This window comes from Daphnia pulicaria, chromosome 3, assembly GCF_021234035.1.
Source record: "Daphnia pulicaria isolate SC F1-1A chromosome 3, SC_F0-13Bv2, whole genome shotgun sequence".
Taxonomy (NCBI): domain Eukaryota; kingdom Metazoa; phylum Arthropoda; class Branchiopoda; order Diplostraca; family Daphniidae; genus Daphnia; species Daphnia pulicaria.
In genome coordinates, this window is record NC_060915.1 from 7,376,708 (window position 1) to 7,395,983 (window position 19,276).

At 42.7% G+C, this 19,276-nt stretch overlaps 1 protein-coding gene across 1 annotated transcript in view; it reads right to left on the reverse strand.

Annotated features, from left to right (window-relative positions):
- Nucleotides 1–3,234: 3,234 nt before the first annotated feature.
- LOC124329502 (potassium voltage-gated channel protein eag-like) overlaps nucleotides 3,235–19,276 on the reverse strand; it is a 36,013-nt gene continuing 19,971 nt past the window's right edge. Inside the window, exons 8-11 of the mRNA XM_046788575.1 lie at nucleotides 11,398–11,597; nucleotides 9,557–9,809; nucleotides 7,015–7,211; nucleotides 3,235–5,382 (exon numbers count right to left, since the gene is read on the reverse strand). Of these exons, the coding sequence (XP_046644531.1) occupies nucleotides 4,066–5,382; nucleotides 7,015–7,211; nucleotides 9,557–9,809; nucleotides 11,398–11,597 (1,967 nt within the window). The 3' untranslated portion in view covers nucleotides 3,235–4,065. The remainder of the gene's footprint in view (nucleotides 5,383–7,014; nucleotides 7,212–9,556; nucleotides 9,810–11,397; nucleotides 11,598–19,276) is intronic.

Consider the following 19,276-nt stretch of genomic DNA (forward strand, 5'->3'; position numbering starts at 1 on the left):
TATTTTTAGTAATAAGTCAGCGGCCTAGCGCTCGCTAATAACAGGATTCACATTGACAATTCTATTTTTGTAAGTGAACAATATTAATTAAAGGGTGATGCATCGATACGAGTAACACTTTTCGTTATTTTATTATCCAGGCGACGGAATTTACTTGTTTCAAGGATCGCACACTAGTCATCCAATGCGGGATATTTTGACCTACTTACTCACTTGATTTTGCGACAAGAGTTATTCTGGCGTTCGGGATCTGATCATACCCTCTATCAATTATGATGAAGGGTAAGGAATAATTGTGACGCTGATACTTAACCATGAACGGCAGACACGACCTAGGTTCGTCACAATATTTCCCAAGAACGACACACCTGAACGAACGCCCAGGGATCTCAAATGAAGATGAAAAATCATCCACGATATGATTTAATTTTAATCCCTAAACGGCAAAGCGTATCACTGTTTCCGTCAACAAATATGAATGGTTAGTAATGGCCGAAATATTATTTGATATGATGTAATTAAATGAAAATAAATGCGCTGATAAATGTTCATTTGTAATAAAATCAGAATTATTGTAATTATATTGTATTAATTAGAATGAACATTCAAAATGGGGTAAATAGGGAAGGGAAAACAATCCTTGCTTGTATACTGACTTGTACTGCTGATTCTCCTTTCTTCCGGGTATGTGAAGAGGGCATCGGCCGATATTTACACGATATCCGCCGATATTTACGCCATATTACCGATCACGATAAACGATGAAGGCTGAAGTTAGTCTTGAACAATTATACTTTGACTCTGGAAGTTAGCGCTGTAGCCACTACAGTAATGTTGAAATACTAAATTGATATAATGTTAGCCTTCCGCATCATGTACTATGTGTTAATAGAGGCCTATTATTATTTTTAGTAAACAGTCATTTCGCTAGCGCTGATAAGAGGATTTATTCGATAATTCCATTTCTTAAAGTGAACAATAGTATTTGCAGGGCGCTGCATCGATACGAGTGTCATTATGTTATATTCAATTATCCTGACGAGGGAATTTACTTGTTACAAAGTTCGCACAACAGTCATCATATGTAGAATATTCCGACCTTCTTATTCACTTGACGTTATTATCGCATTTGCCTTGATAATCGTTATGATAAAGATTTCGCAGACAACAAATGGCTTCGCTCTTCTACGACAAGGTGTTTGACCGTTGTCTCGAAAACATTATCAACGAATGATCGAGTGCTTGCAGAATGTAAAGAAATAGAAAATCCATCTATAATATGAATAAGTTACAACCCATAAACTGAAAAGTGTTTCGGGAATCATGTCAGCAGGTATGATCGGTCGACATTTGGCGAAAACATAATTGTAATTAAGAAACCTAATGGAAATAATTGCGCTCACAAATGCTCATTAGTAATTAGTAGAATTAATTCAAAATAGGTATACAGGGAAGGAAAAAATGCTTGCTTTGAATTGATTTGTACAGATTCGCCTTCCGGGTATGTGAAGAAGGTATTAGCCGATATTTACACGGGGGGCAGCGGGGCACGCGTGACCGTGACATCACGCGAACACTCAAGTCTCCTATATATATACTACATTGATGCGGCCCGGGCCGGTTCATGTCGAGTCAACAAGAGGAAACAAAGAGAAAGAAAAAAGAAAAAAAAAACAAGATGATGGTAGTTATTTGTTCGTCGGTGCGTACCATATTCATATGCTCACAAATTGCAATAACTCAATCCAGATCGAACGATTGTGTATGATGCACTTTACATATGTACATATCAAATTGTAAAGTACAAATGCCGTGATATAGGGAATTATATATAGGTATAAAATAGCATTCACCAGCAGAGCTCAGACTTAGCCTATACACAATAAACACCCATATTCAAATATCGAATTGAAAGAAATCGAATCGAAAAAAGGACGGGAAATGGGCCGATGATTTTGTTATGATCGATTTAAGAAAAAAAAAAATCAAATGAATTCAAACGTGATGTACAAAAGAGAGCCAGACACAAACGCAATTTCCAATCGCTATTCAATAAAAAGAAGGAAAGCGATGAGGTTCAAATGGGACGATGTATAGTATTCAATCAAAGATATGGCGATTTTGATGTATCTATTTTTGTCTTTGGGCTGAAATGTAAAGTTACGTAAGACATCAGAAACAAACTCGAACGGTCCCGCATCTGCTGCTGAGTTGTCACTTCTTTTCCATCACTCGTCCACTTTCGTCTTTGTTCTTGTCACCTCAGTCAAAAAAAGCGCCTCACTCGTCCGGAAATGTGACACTTCCGAGACGCTGCGCAATTGAACTCTGCGTGCGTGTGTGTCTGTCTGTGTGTAGATTTACACAATAGCAGCATCCATCCAGTAGTTTGTCGGGGAGAGTAGAAAAAGAGTTTGCTGCTTGCTTGTGTGTGTGTGCTGCCCCGCATGTGTGTGTGTGTGTGTGTGTGTACATGCCCATAAAAGTATAGGAGCCCCGTGTGTTTTGTTTTTGTTTTAATTTTATAGAAGAGAGAGCAGAACAGAGAGAGAGTGGACGGATCGATGGTGCCTCTTTTCTTTTGTTTGAAAACGCCCCGTTTTCTTTTATTTTTACTTAGTTGAAGAGAGCGCCCAAGTTGATGCACTAGATTCCCTCGCTTCTGTACTATCTAGACCAACTGAAAACTTCTTTATCGGTTTCCTTCCTCTTATGTTTTCTTCTTCTTCTCTCTCTCTTTGCTATCTCCAACATCGGTGATGGCTTCTCCTTTTATATTCTGTTGGTTGGAATTATTCGGCAAGGCCAATGAGGAGGCTAATGTCGGCCAGAAAAAGAAAAAAACCAGCTAAAAAGGCGCCGAGTATAAACGAGTTAAAAAGAGCAAATGTGATATTGAAATAGAAAAAAGAAAAGTTTGCTCTATATACTATTCGCCCCCTTTTTTTAATAGATTAAGAGGGAGTATGAGAGTTTAGATAATATGTACACCATGAACTGCCTGCCTACGTCAGAATCACGAGCTTACACTAGAAAAGCTCAGCAGCGCTCGTTTCACGCGTATACAGGACACGAATCAAATTATACACACAGCTGACACTATATACACCCCCAGTTAGGCTAATTTTCATTTTTTTAAGTACCAACAGAGGCTCATATCTTGCATATAAAAGGATGTATAATATAAAGATGTTGTTGTTTTTTTTTATTCATTTTGTTTTATTTATTCTGTGATTTCAAATTCGTTTTTGGCTTTTCTTTTTTTTTTTTTTGGTTTGTTTCTTTTTTTTTTTGAGGGATAGAGAGGTGAATTAAGGTGGGCGGGTGATTTTGACAGAGGCGAATAACGACGAGTATAAAGTACCGAAAAAGTAGGCGCTATTATAGCCGCTATAAATCAAATGATGCCTAGAGAGAATAAATGGACTCGTTAAATTGTAATGTAATCAAACCAACGGGGACAAAAAAGACTCGAAGTTGAGCTCTCACTATTATGTATACCGTATTTTTTTTGAATAATTAAAACTGGGAATAGTATCATAACACAAGATGAGTGAGTGAATGATCAAGAGGAGAAAGAGAGAGAGAGAATAGGAACCGATAACAACACACATAATAATAAAAATTGCACATGTAATATAATCAAAAAGGGGGAAAAATCAATCGGTAAATTGAAGAAAAAAAAATCCTCGGGAAGTTGTTGTGGAGGGAGCCGGGGGGGTTGAAATGATATTTAAATAAGTTATACACGTAACAGTCAAATGATGAAGAAAGGAAGTTGTTTTTGAATCTTTTTTTTTTCAATTGCATTCTGACTTTTTGTGATGGCGCGCAATAATTAATAATATTTACATCGTGTCTCAATTGAGAGATATAGTATAATTGTGTGTGAATCCAAATTCCAAAAGGAAAACAAATAGGCCGCTTCCCTTTTACATCATCACGTTGGACTTCCATATGACGTCATTATCATTTATTTATTTGTTTATTTATTATTATTCAAATCGTAATATCATTGAAAGTAATTGAATTATTTGTTGTTGTCTGATGTCATCCCATCTAATGTCAGACGTACTCTTGAAATTGTGTCGTCAGCTTGTCGCTCGTGCCGGCCGACCTGGGCCGGCTTCGACTTCTGGTGCCGCCGGACAGCGATTTCCCGCTACTGCGGCCGGTCGGACGGGTGGCGGGAGCTGCTCCGCTGTCGACGTCGACCGGCACAGGGGTGGCCGCCGTTGGGTCGGCAGTGTTGCCTGGCACGAGCAGAAACGGTTGCTGGGAACTTGCGGCTGACGAGGCCGTTGGGTTGTCTGACGAAGGAGCTGGCGCAACTTGAGCGTGACGGATGCGGCCACCGGGCGATCGAGCGCTCGGCAGAGGAGGTGGTGGTGGTTTGGCGGGCTGTGCCGCCGCCGCCACACTGGCCGGCGTCAGACGGACAAGGATCTCGCCCAGGATGTCCTCCAGTCGCGACATTTTGTGGTTGATTCGCTGGACTTCGCTGCGCACTTCTTGTTTGAGCTCTGTGAACGAATCGATGATGGACGAGGAGTCGGATCGCGACATCTGCTGGTGACAATGGCCGGCAGCGACGGGCGGACTGTAATCCGCCGACACGGTTGTGCTGAACGCTTGGCTGGCTGTAAGCCGGCTCCGATCCAGCGGAAGGGCTTCGTCCACGCTCGTTTCCTGCCGCTCGGGCACCCGACTCAGTTTCGGGTGGATTTTGTTGCCCGAGCCGGCCGACTGCACTCGACCGGCCGCCGTCGTTGTTGTCGTTGTGGCTGCTGTTGTTGTTGCGGTCGACGCTGCCGCCGCACTGGTGGTCGCCAGAACGGGCAACAACGTCTGAAGGCCGGCCAGTGGTTGCTGCTGCTGCTCACCGTCCTGGGCCACGTCGCTGGAGCCGGAACTCCCTCCACGCATCATCCGGCCCCATTTGCTTTTGGCCGAGCTGGCCCGTGAGCTGGCCGACGCCGTCTCGTCCTCCTTGACGGCCTTGATCAGTGTCACCTTCTCCTTGCGGGGACTGGAGCTGCCGGACCGAATCTGCTGGCCGCCACCTGCCGACAGGTCGAACTCGGCCGACAGTTGATGCTGGAGGAGTTCACCTCGCTCGATGTCGCGGGAGCTGTGGCTCGGCGTCCCGCCCTGCGAGCCGCACGGTCCGTTGCTGTTGGTGGTGACGCCCAGAGCCGATCCGGCGGCCGGCATGGCGACGCCGGACAAGAGGTTGCCCGAGGAAGTTGATCCCCCTTTGCGGAATCGGGAGAAAATCTTGCGCACCAAATGATCCTGACTCTGGTCCAATTTCGGCTCGTTTTTCCTCCTCTCGGCCAGCTCCTTTTCCCGCTTCATGTCCGAGACTTTTCGAAAGATCAACTGTCAAACGACACACACACGCACAGACACAACAGAGAGAGAAGACCAGATCAATCAATTATTATTAGCCGTCCGTGTCAGACAACAACAAAAATACACACAGTTCGTCTTCTTTTTCTTTTTCCTTTTTCCTTTTTCGTTTCTTTCCCGTTTCGTTATTTGGACAATCCAAAATGTCACCAACAAGCACTCGGATTACTCTTTTCTCATTTTTCCTCGACAGTCACGAGGACTTTGCGTGAAATGTCTCTTTTCCAGGGAAAGAAAAGAAAAGAAGAAGAAGGGGACGACAAGGGCCCGGCTGGTGTGTATGTGTGTGTACACACATAGGAGCAGAGCCTACATACGACAGAGCAGCAGAGGAGGAGGAGGAGGGGGGGGGAAGGCCGGCTATATTACAAATACGCGTCAACGGATACGCCGAGACAGGACTGACACGTTCGCCCCGGAATCGAGAAAAGTTGATTGTCGAAACCCGATAGGCTTTTGTAACGGTCATCCGGCGAACGTCACAGGCAAACGTGAAGCCGTCTCTATATTATTGTACAGTGTCCGTTGTATGTACAGTAAATGTAGTGCGCCGTGCAGCTCACCCGTACAAAGAACCTCTGTCCTGTATAGCATTCAAATGATGTGTGTGTGTACATTTAATATGCCGCGCCGGGGCCCTCGTCATTCGGCCGGTTTTCAATTTAATAGCAATAATGGAGGATTAGACTCTCTCTCTCTCTGCGCAACTTGTAATATATAAAAAAAAAAGCAGCTTTCGACCCATATAATATGCAGTGTGCCGCCGCCTACATGTGTGTGTGCATTGTGCAACCTACGTCAAAGGCCGGCGCATAATAAATGAAAAATAAAATAAAATAAAAAAAGGCTGTGATAATAATAAGGGTCCGCCGGATGGGTGGGGCTGCTGGCAGTTTCTCTTTCAACTCCCACCTCGGCCGCTTTTCGTACATTTTACAATTGAGTGTGTACGTGGGCGAGAGAATGAAGAAAAAGACACACAGCACATAAGGTGGATAAGAGAGTGGGGGGGGGGGGGGGGAAACAAGGGTACTCGGCGGTTGTGTGGAAGAAGAACTATATGACGAGTCGTTAAAGGTAGACGCAATTCCTTTATTTAGGTTGGGGGGGGGGGGCCTGTTTTTTCTTGCGCGGTTAGTCTAGTCTATACCCACGGAGGGACGAAAACGAGCAGAGAGCTATATAGGCAAAGGAGACAAAAAAAGTCAAATAATCGATATGCATATATTGGATTACGAGGGGGCGACGACTGAGCGCCGAGTCAGACGAGAAGCCCAACTCGATAATGAAGGACAGAGAGAGAGAGAGAGAGACAACAAACAACGTAAGGCGATCTCTTTCCCGAATTTTCGGCTGTTGCCATCACGGGGGGGGGGGATTCTTGGGTGAAATTATCAAAGGGTCGGGGGACAAGGGAAACTGAAAGGGCGTGCCAATAAATAAAGACAACCTCAAAATAAAGAAAAAGAAAAACAGCAACGGGAGGGAAAACAGCTGAATCGTTGGGAAATGTTTATCGAGAGAAGAGAAAGGGCGGGCGATTTGAATTGAAAAGGAGATAATCAATGTTTCATCTCTCTGTTCTATTATATACATACTAACCCGATGACGGAGATTGTAGGTGAGGATGAGATTGCGGGCGAACGAGTTGGCGAAGGCGTGGTAGAAGTCGAGGACCTCAATGAGCTTGTCCCGTTTGATGGCGTGCAAGTCGCAGTAGGTCAAGGCTCGGACGTTGGCCGCCGATTGGCCCACCGTCCCTTCCTTCCAGAAGGTGTCACCGAAGACGTCACCCTTACCTAATTGTATGTGACCCGTCACAACACCAAAAATTTCGTTTTGGGATCAATTATTATAAATTATTAGGTAATCGAAATAACACAACATTTTTCATCACTTAATCAGAAAAGTTTAATAGTCTCCACGGTCGTTAGAACGTCCCAGCTAAACTTCCCGATGGGCTGTACACGGAGGGTGGTTGTAAATCGATCGTGTATAAAGTTGACTTTTCGAGACGATGAGATGGCAAATACCCGAGAGTATACACATATAAGTACGCTGTCCATGGCAGTCCAGCAACGCAAGTTTCAATCGAAATGATAATAATAACTCGGGATATAGTTTTAACTGCACAATAAAAGTTTTGTTTTTCTCTTCCCTGCACAGAAGAGATTCCCTCTGCCATCCGAAAAAACAACATCAACAAGAACTTTTTTCCTTTCTTTTTATCTAATATTTAATGTTTTATCGATCACCTGCTGACAGGGATTGTGTGCCACAATCCCTACATGTACAGTCGCCGCCAATATCTCCCGCGCTCTGCGTGTGTGGATTGTACATACTACATAAAAGTAGGAGCTCTTTGATGTTTCCCTAGACATAGTTTCAACCCTATAATATCGCTCCCGACGTCGAATATGAAAATGTGTATAGACAAACCAAGTCGATCGTCTCTTCTGATATAACACCGCCTACATTAAAGGCTATACACAAGCATTATATATTATTTGTGTGCATTGCGCTGTGCACATCTGAAAGTTTGGAGTAGGAAATAAATAAAAGCGACGAGAGGAATTCTCCGTTGTTTTCTTTCATGCCCATCGATTTTCCCCTTGGTCTTTCTCCTTCTTTTTCACGCCGATCTACACTCACCTACAAGTCTGAAATGTTAGCTGCGCTCCGCCAGGTTTTTCTTCTTCACTTCGAAACTGTTATTTCCCCAGTACGAACCAGCGAGCAAAGAAGCGAGTGAAAATGCCTATCTCTTTATTCTTCCAATCTCTTTTGCCCTCCCCGACGTCTTAGACTCCTCTGTAGTGTGACGAGGCTGTGCACTGTACAGTATCTTTCCAGTACACTGGTACGCTGGTGCGCCAACGGCCCAAACAATCTTGAACCACCGAGAAAATTCCCATCTGGCCGCTTATAACTTTCTCTTTCAATACATTTTGATAAGAGGCAGTTCTAGTGCTGCACATGGAAATTCGCCAACTTTTTTCTTCTTTCCTTTTTTTTTTGAAATGCAATTAATGTTATGACAATATAGACTCAATTTAAGGAGATTATAATGACGATATAGGCGTTGGAGAGAACCAGCTCCACGGTGAAGATCAACTGGCGATTCCTAATGGGGCGTGTCGTTGACTAATTGGCGAGCTCCTGAGTGACTTGTACTCGTCGTGAAAGCGACTTGGACGCCAGTGTGTGAGTGTGTGAGTGTATAGCCGTCACGGCACGTCGGTTAACATAATAGTAGATGATTAGAAAGCAGAAAGAGCTTAAAATTCGTGACGATGTATGTGTTGGTTGTTAAACTCCGCCGGACAAAACGAAACAAAAAAAGTTCGTCCGGCGCACGGCACGGCAGAGCGGACTGAAAAGCTGCACACATATATATCTGCAGGGCAGTTAAGGTCCCATCCCTGGCCGCTGGGGTTCTTTATTTTCTAATGGGAATTTAACGACCTAGATGGGGCTCCGGTGGTATACTATACGGTATATACCCATAGGGGAAAAAAGGGCAGAAAGAGGTATATAGAGACGGCCAGCTAATTACGGAGCCACACGGTCGAACAGAAACTGCGGCCGGCCGCGGTAGAGTCTCAAAGTTGTCAGACCATCGTCGATGCTGGGGTCTTTTTTTGCGGCTGCGATAGGAAAACTTGGGAGCGGCACGCACACACAAAGTATATCAGGAGAGCCGCCCGGCTTTTTTTTTGTCTATATAGCGATCGTTGGCCCAGCCCGGCCCGTTTCTATGTTGTGTCCGCCTCCCTTTGTGTTTAACATTGACTGACTTGTGTCTCTTCGTCTTTGTCGAATCGATTTCACTATAGCCCCGACGACGACGACGTCTCTCCGCTCGTTTCCGACCATTGAATTTGCGTCTATTTTTAGATTTTGTCAAATATCAAGAGAAAAAAAAGGGACGGCAACAAATTCTAGGGAGAGAGAGCGGACGCAATGGACGTCATGCGATGAACGCATCTCGGCCGGTTAGAAGAGCATCGACGGCATCGATCCGTTTCCCCCCCAGGAGCTCCCCACCACCGCCGCTCAACTGGAAGGTGTGGCCAGCTCAACTGTACAGCAACAACAGCAACAACAACAACAACAACAAGATAATGGCTGAATGGAATATTACCCAAAATGGCGACGACCTCGTCGTCCTGGATGACCTCTAGCGATCCCGTGACGATGAAGCAGAGCGTGTCGATGGATTCGCCCGTGTGGTAGAGAAGGTCGCCGGGAGCCGAGTGGGCCATAGTGAAGTGCATGGCCAGGGCCCTGAGGCATCCATCGCTGGCCAGCCGGAAGGCCGGATGCTCGTTGAACACCTTGCGATTGAGATGGACGCAAATGTCGGCCTTCATGTCTTTCGGGCAATAATTCAGCACCTATTTGTCAACCGACGCCAGCGTCGTGGGGAGGGGGTTTTGTGTTTGTGACGCCGTTGGTGGGTTGGTGTTTTTATTGTCCGTCGTCGCAGTCGTGTCAAGTTATTGATGTCGCCCAAACAGAAGGGATAAAGCCAAAGAGAAAAGAGAGAGAGAGAGAGAACATTAATATTGCATAGATATCATGTGGGTTACACACGTACGGCAATGATTGGTCGCACAGCCGAGGACCAAAACCTTTTGTTGTTCGACACGCAAAAATGGAACGCGCTCGTCTCACGGGCCGGCTATTATTATGACCGTACCGAGTCACCCGCTCCTGCGGCCATTACAACGACTCAATGGGTTCACCTTGCGCCAGGTTGTCATCACAAATACAAAACTCCCTCCCCCAGCCAGCCAGCCAGCGAAAAGGCTAACTTTTTTGGGGGGTTTTTCTGTTCCGGCTTGACGGTTATATTTAATCAAAAAGGAGCAGAGAGCAGCAGAGCGAGTGCGGTGGCATCTGCACGACGGTCGACGGGCCATGTGTGTTCGTGTCGGTGATCCATCGTCCGGAACACGACACTATATTTAGTCGCGGCCTATTTATATACTTCTGTACCTATATGCCATATATACCTGGCACTGCTAGTAGACGAGTTTGGAGACGTCGCCGACACGACACGCCGTGATCGAAATGGGTCAACGCTATTTGCCTTTTTTCTTTTTTCTTTTTTTTTTTTTGTTCCCGGGGGCAGCAGCGGCCATTAGCAGGTGCCAATGCGTGCCAGCGCCAGGGTAATCCGTCCACCAGCGGCGGCTATATAACCTACTATAGCTCCTGTATTAGACATACACGAGCGGGGAATCTAAAGTTGAGGGTTTCCAGCTGAGAATATTCACGGGGAAACTATGGCGGTGGTGGCCGGCACGGCACGGCTCGGTTTGTCGATCGATGGAAGATAAAATCCACGACCACCATCAGCCAGGAGAGAGAACCCAGGCAAGCCCCGCAAAGAGCCACGGACATTAGAGACATTTCGTATGCAAACACGCGCCTGCTACGCGACAGCCACTTGGGCGTCGCTCGCTCCTTTTCAACTCCTCCACTACACTACGAGAGAGACGCCATCAGCACCGACGTCGTCTATGCAAAACAATGCGCACTTCCGCGGAAAACGTCGTTTCTCCTCCAATTTAAATGCCCCGTGGGGGCGTCCGGCATCTCACCCAAAGAACAACAACAACAACAACAGAAAAAAACAAAAGAAATAAAGGACGCCGTCGATTGAATTGTCTTGTTATTTCTAAACCCCGACGTGAAATAGAAACAGACGAAGAAGAAAACAAATGTCGAGGTCGCTCGGGATATAAATTTGGTTTTTTCGAGGTCGAGTCAAATTGCGCGCGCGGGATTACGTCGACTCTATCTTTCAAATGACCCGCGCGAATCGTTATTTACTGGTGGTCGCTGTTATTTCGTAACAACGAAAATAACCGACGCGCCACCCTCCGCTCTTTGGTGTGTACATTATATATAAAAATAGAGTTTGAAATGACGCAACGCAATAAATTGTGTCGTCTTCTCGCTCTTCTTAGTTCTTACCATGCACGTATCGAGCCCTTTGGACATGGCCCAGGTGGAGACGACATAGTCCATGACCCGTTCCGACAGCGCCCGCGGCACCTCGTTCAATTTCATAAACTCCCGCACGTTGTTGAGCATCTCGTGGTATTTGGCCGTCGCCGATGTCATCTGCTGGATGATGGTCGTCACGTGACCGAAGATGGTCGCGTACAGCAAAGCTGCGTGATAATTCAAATTAAAAAAACAAACAAAACACAAAAATCGTTAAAAATGATATTACGTCATTAAAGTCAAGTTGCGCCAAACAACTTCAAAATTGAGCGATAGTGTGTATGGGGGGATTAAACAAAACTGCGGGAGATCAAAACGGATGACGTAATTATGATTAGTGATGATGGATTTGTTTAACTCCCTTTTTTTTCTTATTTTCGTATACCGGGACTCACGAAATGATTTACCGTGAGGGAACGCCCTTTTTCTGTAAATCTGTCACGTCATCAAAAGTTCGGCGTCACTTTCTGTTTTCTTTTTTTTTCCTCCCCCTTGTTTTTTCCCCCGTTTCACTCCACCGAAGTATATAAAAAGAAAATCAGATGTTGACCGCCATCACGCCATTGCCAACCGAGTCACGCCATCCTCACTAACGCCTCGCACAAACACCAAACTCTCCCCGCAGCAGCGGCGCATACTATATTCCACATAACTTTAAAAAAAAATTTTTTCTTCCAAGTTTCATAAGGGGTAAACTCTAAAATTAAACAGACACGACAACTTCTCGGTTAGGTGCGGATGCAATCAACTTTTGAGAACTCAAAACGCCTCGATGAATTCACGCGGCGAAATTTCATTAAAATTATTTTTAATAATAATTCCTGACGTCAAATAATATTATTATTTAGTTTCTTTTCGAAAGGAAAAATAAAAACAAATATCACATCGATTCAGACGGATGTAGTATATGTGTATATAGAACACAAATATATAGTGACAGAATCATCTCCTTCTCCGTTTTCTGGTTTGGGGGCGTCGGGGCGCGTCAAATTTCCGCTCCCGCGCGGCTGTTGCTAATATCGCATTAAGAAACTGACGCCGCCGCCGCCGCCGCCGCCGAGCATCTGGACTCGCACGGTAGAAACTGGGCGGGGTGGTGGAAGGGGGGACGTCCGGTGATTAGCTCCACGTGCAATATGTGGCGGCAGGAGAGACACGAGATTGAAAAGATAGATTTGGAGGGAGACACGCCGCCACTGATGCAGGATCGAAATCAATGCGCCTGCCGTCGTCCGTTCCCTGCTAGTATCTATAATATTATATATTATAAGAAAATCAAAAGGAGAGGCAAATCCGGGACAACTTTTGATTGAGTCTTGATGGTGCGGAGTGAGAACGACATCGACGTTCTCTCTCTCTTTCTAACCTTTCCTCTTTCTCTGTGTTCGGCTCCCCATATATAATCGAATCTTAACTATCTTGGGACCGTATAGATTCTACATGTAGAAGCCGCATCAGCTGCTGGATTTCCTCATTCTCACGGTCTTAAATATCTTCAACTTGAACCGGATGCCGGACTTCAACTTTTATCCATACTCTTTTCTATTAATTTTTGGATTTTTCGGGCTCGATCGACCTAACAACCTTAATTTACGAAGCAAAATCACCAACCTACCCCAGCATGTATTTGTTAATTGAGGCTTATTATTATATTTAGTCGTCTGAAATTTCGCTAGCGCTGATAGCAGAATTCACTTCGATAATTCCATTTTTTAAAGTGAACTATATCAATAACATGACGCTGCAACGATACGAATGTCATTTTTTAAAATTCTAATACCCAGGCGAAGGACTTTACTTGTTGCATGGATTGCACATTAGTCAACCTAATGCAGTATATATCAACCTACTTATTAGCTTGAAATTTTAATTAAAGTTAGCATGGTACTCGGCATGACCATTTTAAACAAAATTGATTGATCTTGGTTCAGGAGTGAATTCTTTCATCATTGATAAATAAATAATTCATCTTGATATCAACGAACTCGCCATTTTGGACGAGTACCCTGAAAGCCTAACTGTTATGGATATTCCATCCAAATATGAATTAGTTAAATCCGCAAACTGTAAAAGCGTAGCAGTCTTCATGTCAACATAAATAATGGGGTGCCAATATCCGAACACGTGTTTCTGAATGATATAACTCAAAGGAAATTGCTGCGCTGATACATGCTCATTAGTAGTTAGTAGAATGAATTTAAAAGGGGTGTACAGAGAAGGAAAAAATGCTTGCTTTGAATTCACTTTGCACGGATTCTCCTTCCAGGTATGTGAAGAAGGCATCAGCCAATATTTACACGGGGAGAACGGAGGATTGAAAGAGAGATTTGGAGGGGAGATCCACGCTGAGGGTTCAAAATCAATACTCCCGCCGTCGTTTTTAATATTATATAATATAAGAAATTAAAAAAGGGGGGGGGGGGGGAGGGAAATCCGTGACACCTTTCGATTGAGTCTTGGTGGTGCGCCGGTGCGGAGAGAGAACGGCAACGAAGTTCTCTCTCTCTCTCTCTAACCTTTTCTCTCTTTCTCCGTGTTCGGCTCCCTATATAATGGAATCTTAACTACCTTGGGACCGTATAGATTCCACATGCAGAAACCGCATCAGCTGCTGGATTTCCTTATTCCGGCCTTATTCTCACGGTCTTAAATATTTTCAACTTGAACCGGATGCCGGATACAAACTACCAGCACTCATCTTTTTTTCCATTCTCTGTTATATTAATTTTTTTACTTTTCGGTTAGATGGGCTCGATCTATCTAACCTTAATTTACGAAACTAAAGCTCTAGTCACTATATCAAGAATACTCCTATTACCCAGCATGTATTTTTTAATAGAGGCCTATTATTATTTTTAGTCGTCTGACATTTCGCTAGCGCTGATTGCAGGATTCACTTCGATAATTCAATTTTGAAAAGTGAACTGTAACAATAACGGAGTAATCGATAATCGAATCTTAACTATCTTAGGAACGAATAGATTCCACATGTAGAAGCCTCATCAGCTGCTGGATTTCCTTATTCTCACGCTCTTAAAGATCTTCAACTTAAACACATCTTTTATCCACACTCTTTTCTAATAATTTTCTGATTTGGCTTGTGTTGTAAGTATTGTAAAAATAAAGAATTTCGCGAAATTTGACTTGTCTCAGTCATGGCTACTAAAACATACGTTAAAACAAAAGTTTACTCTTAAGTAAGGATTCTTATAATATGGGATATATTGAACCACGAATCTCTCACTCATCATGTCAGCGCTATAACTACTAAACCATTTTTGTCTTGAAATAATTGTTGTGCGTCAGTGTAGTCTTGTTGCGTGAAAAATTTATTTATCACGATAGCTCGTCCATACCGAGCATTTACTACACATACTCGTTCACTTTCATGCAAATGATCACGATAAACGATTAAGGCTGGACGTGGGCTTAATCTACCAGACCTTAATTTACGAAGCCAAAACTGAAGCCACTATACCAAGGATAATACATCAGCCTACCCCGGCATATACTTGTTAATAGAGGCTTATATTTTGAGTCATCAATCATTTTGCTAGCGTTGATAGCAGGATTCACTTCAATGATTCCGTTTTTGAAAGTGAACTATATCAATTTCAGGACGCTGCATCGATACCAGTGCCATTATTCTTTATTCTAAAATCTAGGAGGGATATTAATTGGTATGAGGATCGCACATTGGTCATCCCAGAGCGGGATATTTCGACCTACTTATTCACTTGAAATTCTCATTGAAGTTATTCTAATGCTCGACAACTGGCTGGTTCGAAGAATCATTCTTTAAAGTATATTACCACATTACGGCAACAAATGTGGAATGCTAGCTTCAAATGATATCTGAACGGCTCAGTAGACGATCATCTAGAACTCGTAATATAAATGGAAATTCATCCATAATATGAATTCATTTCTCTTCTAAACTGGACTGAGGATCGTCTGACATTTCAACAGGTATGACTGGTTGACAAAAGTGCGGAAGTAATTTAGAATTGAAGTAACATATTGTAAAACATTGCGCAGATAGAAGCTCATTAATAATTAGTAGTTTGAACTCTAAATGGGTGCAGGTAAGGTGAGGTAAGGAAAATATGCATGCTTTGTAATTTGTATTCACTTGCACGGATTCTCCTTCCGGGTATGTGAATGAAGAAGTGAAGAAGGCATCAGCCGATATTTCCACGGGAAGAAGGGGGGATTGAAAAGAGAGATTGAAGGGGGACATGTTGCGGGATTGAAAAATGCTCCCGCCGTCGTTTATAATATTATATATTACAAGAAATTCAAAAAGGGGGGGGGGCGAATCCGATCAACTTTTGATTCAAGTCTTGGTGGTGCGGAGTGAGAACGACGTCGACGTTCCATGTCTAACCTTCTTTCTCCGTGTCCGGCTTCCCATATAAGTAATCGAATCTTAAGGAACCGTAAAGATTCCGCATGCAGAAACGGCAGAAACCACATTAGCAGCTAGATTTCCTTATTCTCACGATCTTAAATATCTTCAACTTCAACTTGAACCGGATACAAACTACCTGCACACATCTTTTATCCACATACTCTTTTCTATTAATTTTTTTATTTTTCGTTTAGATGGGCTCGATCTACCTTTACCTTAATTTACGAAGCCAAAGCTACCCCTATTACCAGCCTACCCCAGCATGTATTTGTTAATAGAGGCTTATTATTATATTTAGTCGTCTGACATTTCGCTAGCGCTAATAGCAGGATTATATTATATTATTAATTCCATTTTTGAAAGTGAACTGTATCAATTACATGACGTTGCAACGATACGAGTGTCATTTTTTAAATTCCAATATCCAGGCGAAGGATTTTAATTGTTAAAGGTCGCACATTAGTCATCCTAATACAGGGCATTCCGACCTACTTATACGCTTAATTCCATTAAAAGTTAGTAAGGTGCTCTTCCTTCACCGGCTTCATGTAATCACATGGCAGAAGTGGAACGTTTTTCTGTTGAAAAATTCTTCCTCTGCCGGTGTTTGATTACATATACCGTGCCGGATGAGCACCCTTGTAATCTAACCTTTCTGAATAATTCATCCAAATATAAATTAGTAAAAACCGCCAATCTGAAAAGTGTATCGGTTTTTATGTCAACAACTATAATCGCTCGTCAATGTCCGAAAACATGTTTTCAATGATATAACTCAAAGGAAATTGCTGCGCTGATACATGCTCATTAGTTGTTAGTAAAATTAATTAAAAAAGGGTGTACAGAGAAGGAAAAATGCTTGCTTTGTATTCACTTGCACGGATTCTTCTTTCGGGTATGTGAAGAAGGTCATCATCCGATATTTACACGGGGAGAACGGAGGATTGAAAGAGAGATTTGGATGGGAGAGGAGACCCACGCTGAGGGTTCAAAATCAATGCTCCCGCTGTCGTTTTTAATATTATATAACATAAGAATTAAGAAATTTAAAAAAGGGGGGGGACTTTGATATTTCCATTTTTGAATGTGAACAATATCAATAACATGACGCTGCATCGATACGAGTGTCATTGTTCTTTATTCTAACATCCAGGCGAGAGAATTTACCTGTTGCAATGCAAAGACCGCACATTAGTCATCCAGCATAGCAGGATATGATCTAGTTATTAACTTTAAATTTTACAAGCCTATTGCTGACGTTCGTCATGTGACCATTTCTAAAAATTTATAGTGGATAGGCTCTGAAGTGAATTACCTTCTATGGAGCAGTTACACATGCTGCGTTGCCCATTCTCCGCAAATGCGAAAATCTCATTTGTGTCCAAGCTGGTGTGTGTCGCCTACAGCGTCTTATGGGAACACCAACTTCTCCTCGGTAAAAAAATTGTTTTCTTATCTATGACTCTGATTTCCCTCCTTTTCTTCCTAACAGTGAATACTTTATTCATTTCTCTATTACCTAATTTTTATTTCTATCCCCAATTCAATCTGGTTAATTTTTAATTAATTTTTGTTTGTGACTGGTTTTTTTGTTCGTCTCCTGTAGCAGACGTTTCTAGACGTTTCTAGACAGAATCGACCACGCTACGAACGAAATTCTTCTGCTACAGGAGACAACAAAAAAACCAGTCACAAACAAAAATTAATTAAAAATTAACCAGATGGAATTGGGGATAGAAATAAAAATTAGGTAATAGAGAAATGAATAAAGTATTCACTGTTAGGAAGAAAAGGAGGGAAATCAAAGTTATAGGTAAGAAAACAGCTGTTTTAACGGGAAGAAGTTGGTTTTCCCATAAGACGCTGTAGGCGACACACACCAGCTTGGACACAAATGAGATTTTCGCATTTGCGGAGAATGCGCAACGCAGGATGTGTAACTGCTCCATTCTCTTATTTTGAATGTGAATGCAAATGGACGAACGCTTAGGTTAAGACAATGGGCATTCCACCCTTAAGAAGAAAAGATTTGGACACTTAAACGGTAAGGTGTAACTGCTTGCATGCCAATAAGTATGAACCGTCGTAAACAAACCGAAAATATGTTTAACATGAAGTAACTTAACGAAAATTGCTGCACTGATTAAAGCTCATTAGTTAAAAGTAAAATGAATTCATAATGGGTATATTAAGGGAAGGAAACAATGCTTGAAATTTCGCTAACTCCACTTCGATAATTCCATTTTTGAAAGTGAACTATATCAATAACATGACGCTGCAACGATACGAGTGTCATTTATTTAATTCTAATATCCAGGCGAAGGATTTTACTTGTTGCTAAGATCACACATTAGTCACCCTATTGCAGGATATTGCGACTTACTTATTCGCTGGATATCATATTAGAAGTTAACATGATGCTCGTGTGATGCTTTTCCATCACATTCATTTGATCATGATTCAGAAATGGATATCTCTTTGAAATTCATCCTCTGACTGAAATTTTAAAGAATTCAACGAGCACTCAGCTGACCTTATCTTTGAAGAACAATCCATCCATATATGAATTAGCATAAACTGTTAATCTGAAGAGCGTATTGGATTTCATGTAAACGAATGTAAATGGTAGACATCGACCAAACATGTGTTTTAAAAACATGTGTTTTAAATGATGTATCTTAAAGAAAGTTGCTGCTCTGATGTATGCTCATTAGTAATTAGTAGAATGAATTAAAAAAGGGTGTACAGAGAAGGAAAAATGCTTTATAAACACTTGCACGGATTCTCCTTCCGGGTATATGAAGAAGGCATCAGCCGATATTTACACGGGGAGAACGGAGGATTAAAAGAGAGATTTGTAGGGGAGACCCACGCTGAGGATTCAAAATCAATGCTCCCGCCGTCGTTTTTAATATCACTACATTATATAATACAAGAAATTTAAAAAAGGGGGGGGGGGCAAATCCGGGACAACTTTCGATTGAGTCTTGGTGGTGCGGAGTGAGAACGACATCGACGTTCTCTCTCTCTTTCTAACCTTTTCTCTTTCTCTGTGTTCGGCTCCCCATATATAATCGAATCTTAACTATCTTGGGACTGTATAGATTCGACATGCAGAAGCCGCATCAGCTGCTGGATTTCATCATTCTCGCGGTCATAAATATCATTTTGGACCGGATGCAAGATACAAACTACGATTTACGGTTAACGATGATATTATGCCATTTTTGTGTTTGTTATCATACCATTTTTTCAATTGAAATGATTGTTGTGCGTCAGTGTCGTGTTGTTGCGTGGAAAATTTCTATGTCACGATAGTTCGTCCGTACCGAGCATTTTCTACACATTCCCATTCACTTTCATGCAAATGATCACGGTAAACGATCAAGGCTGGAGTTGGGCTCGATTTACCCGACCTTAATTTACGAAGCCAAA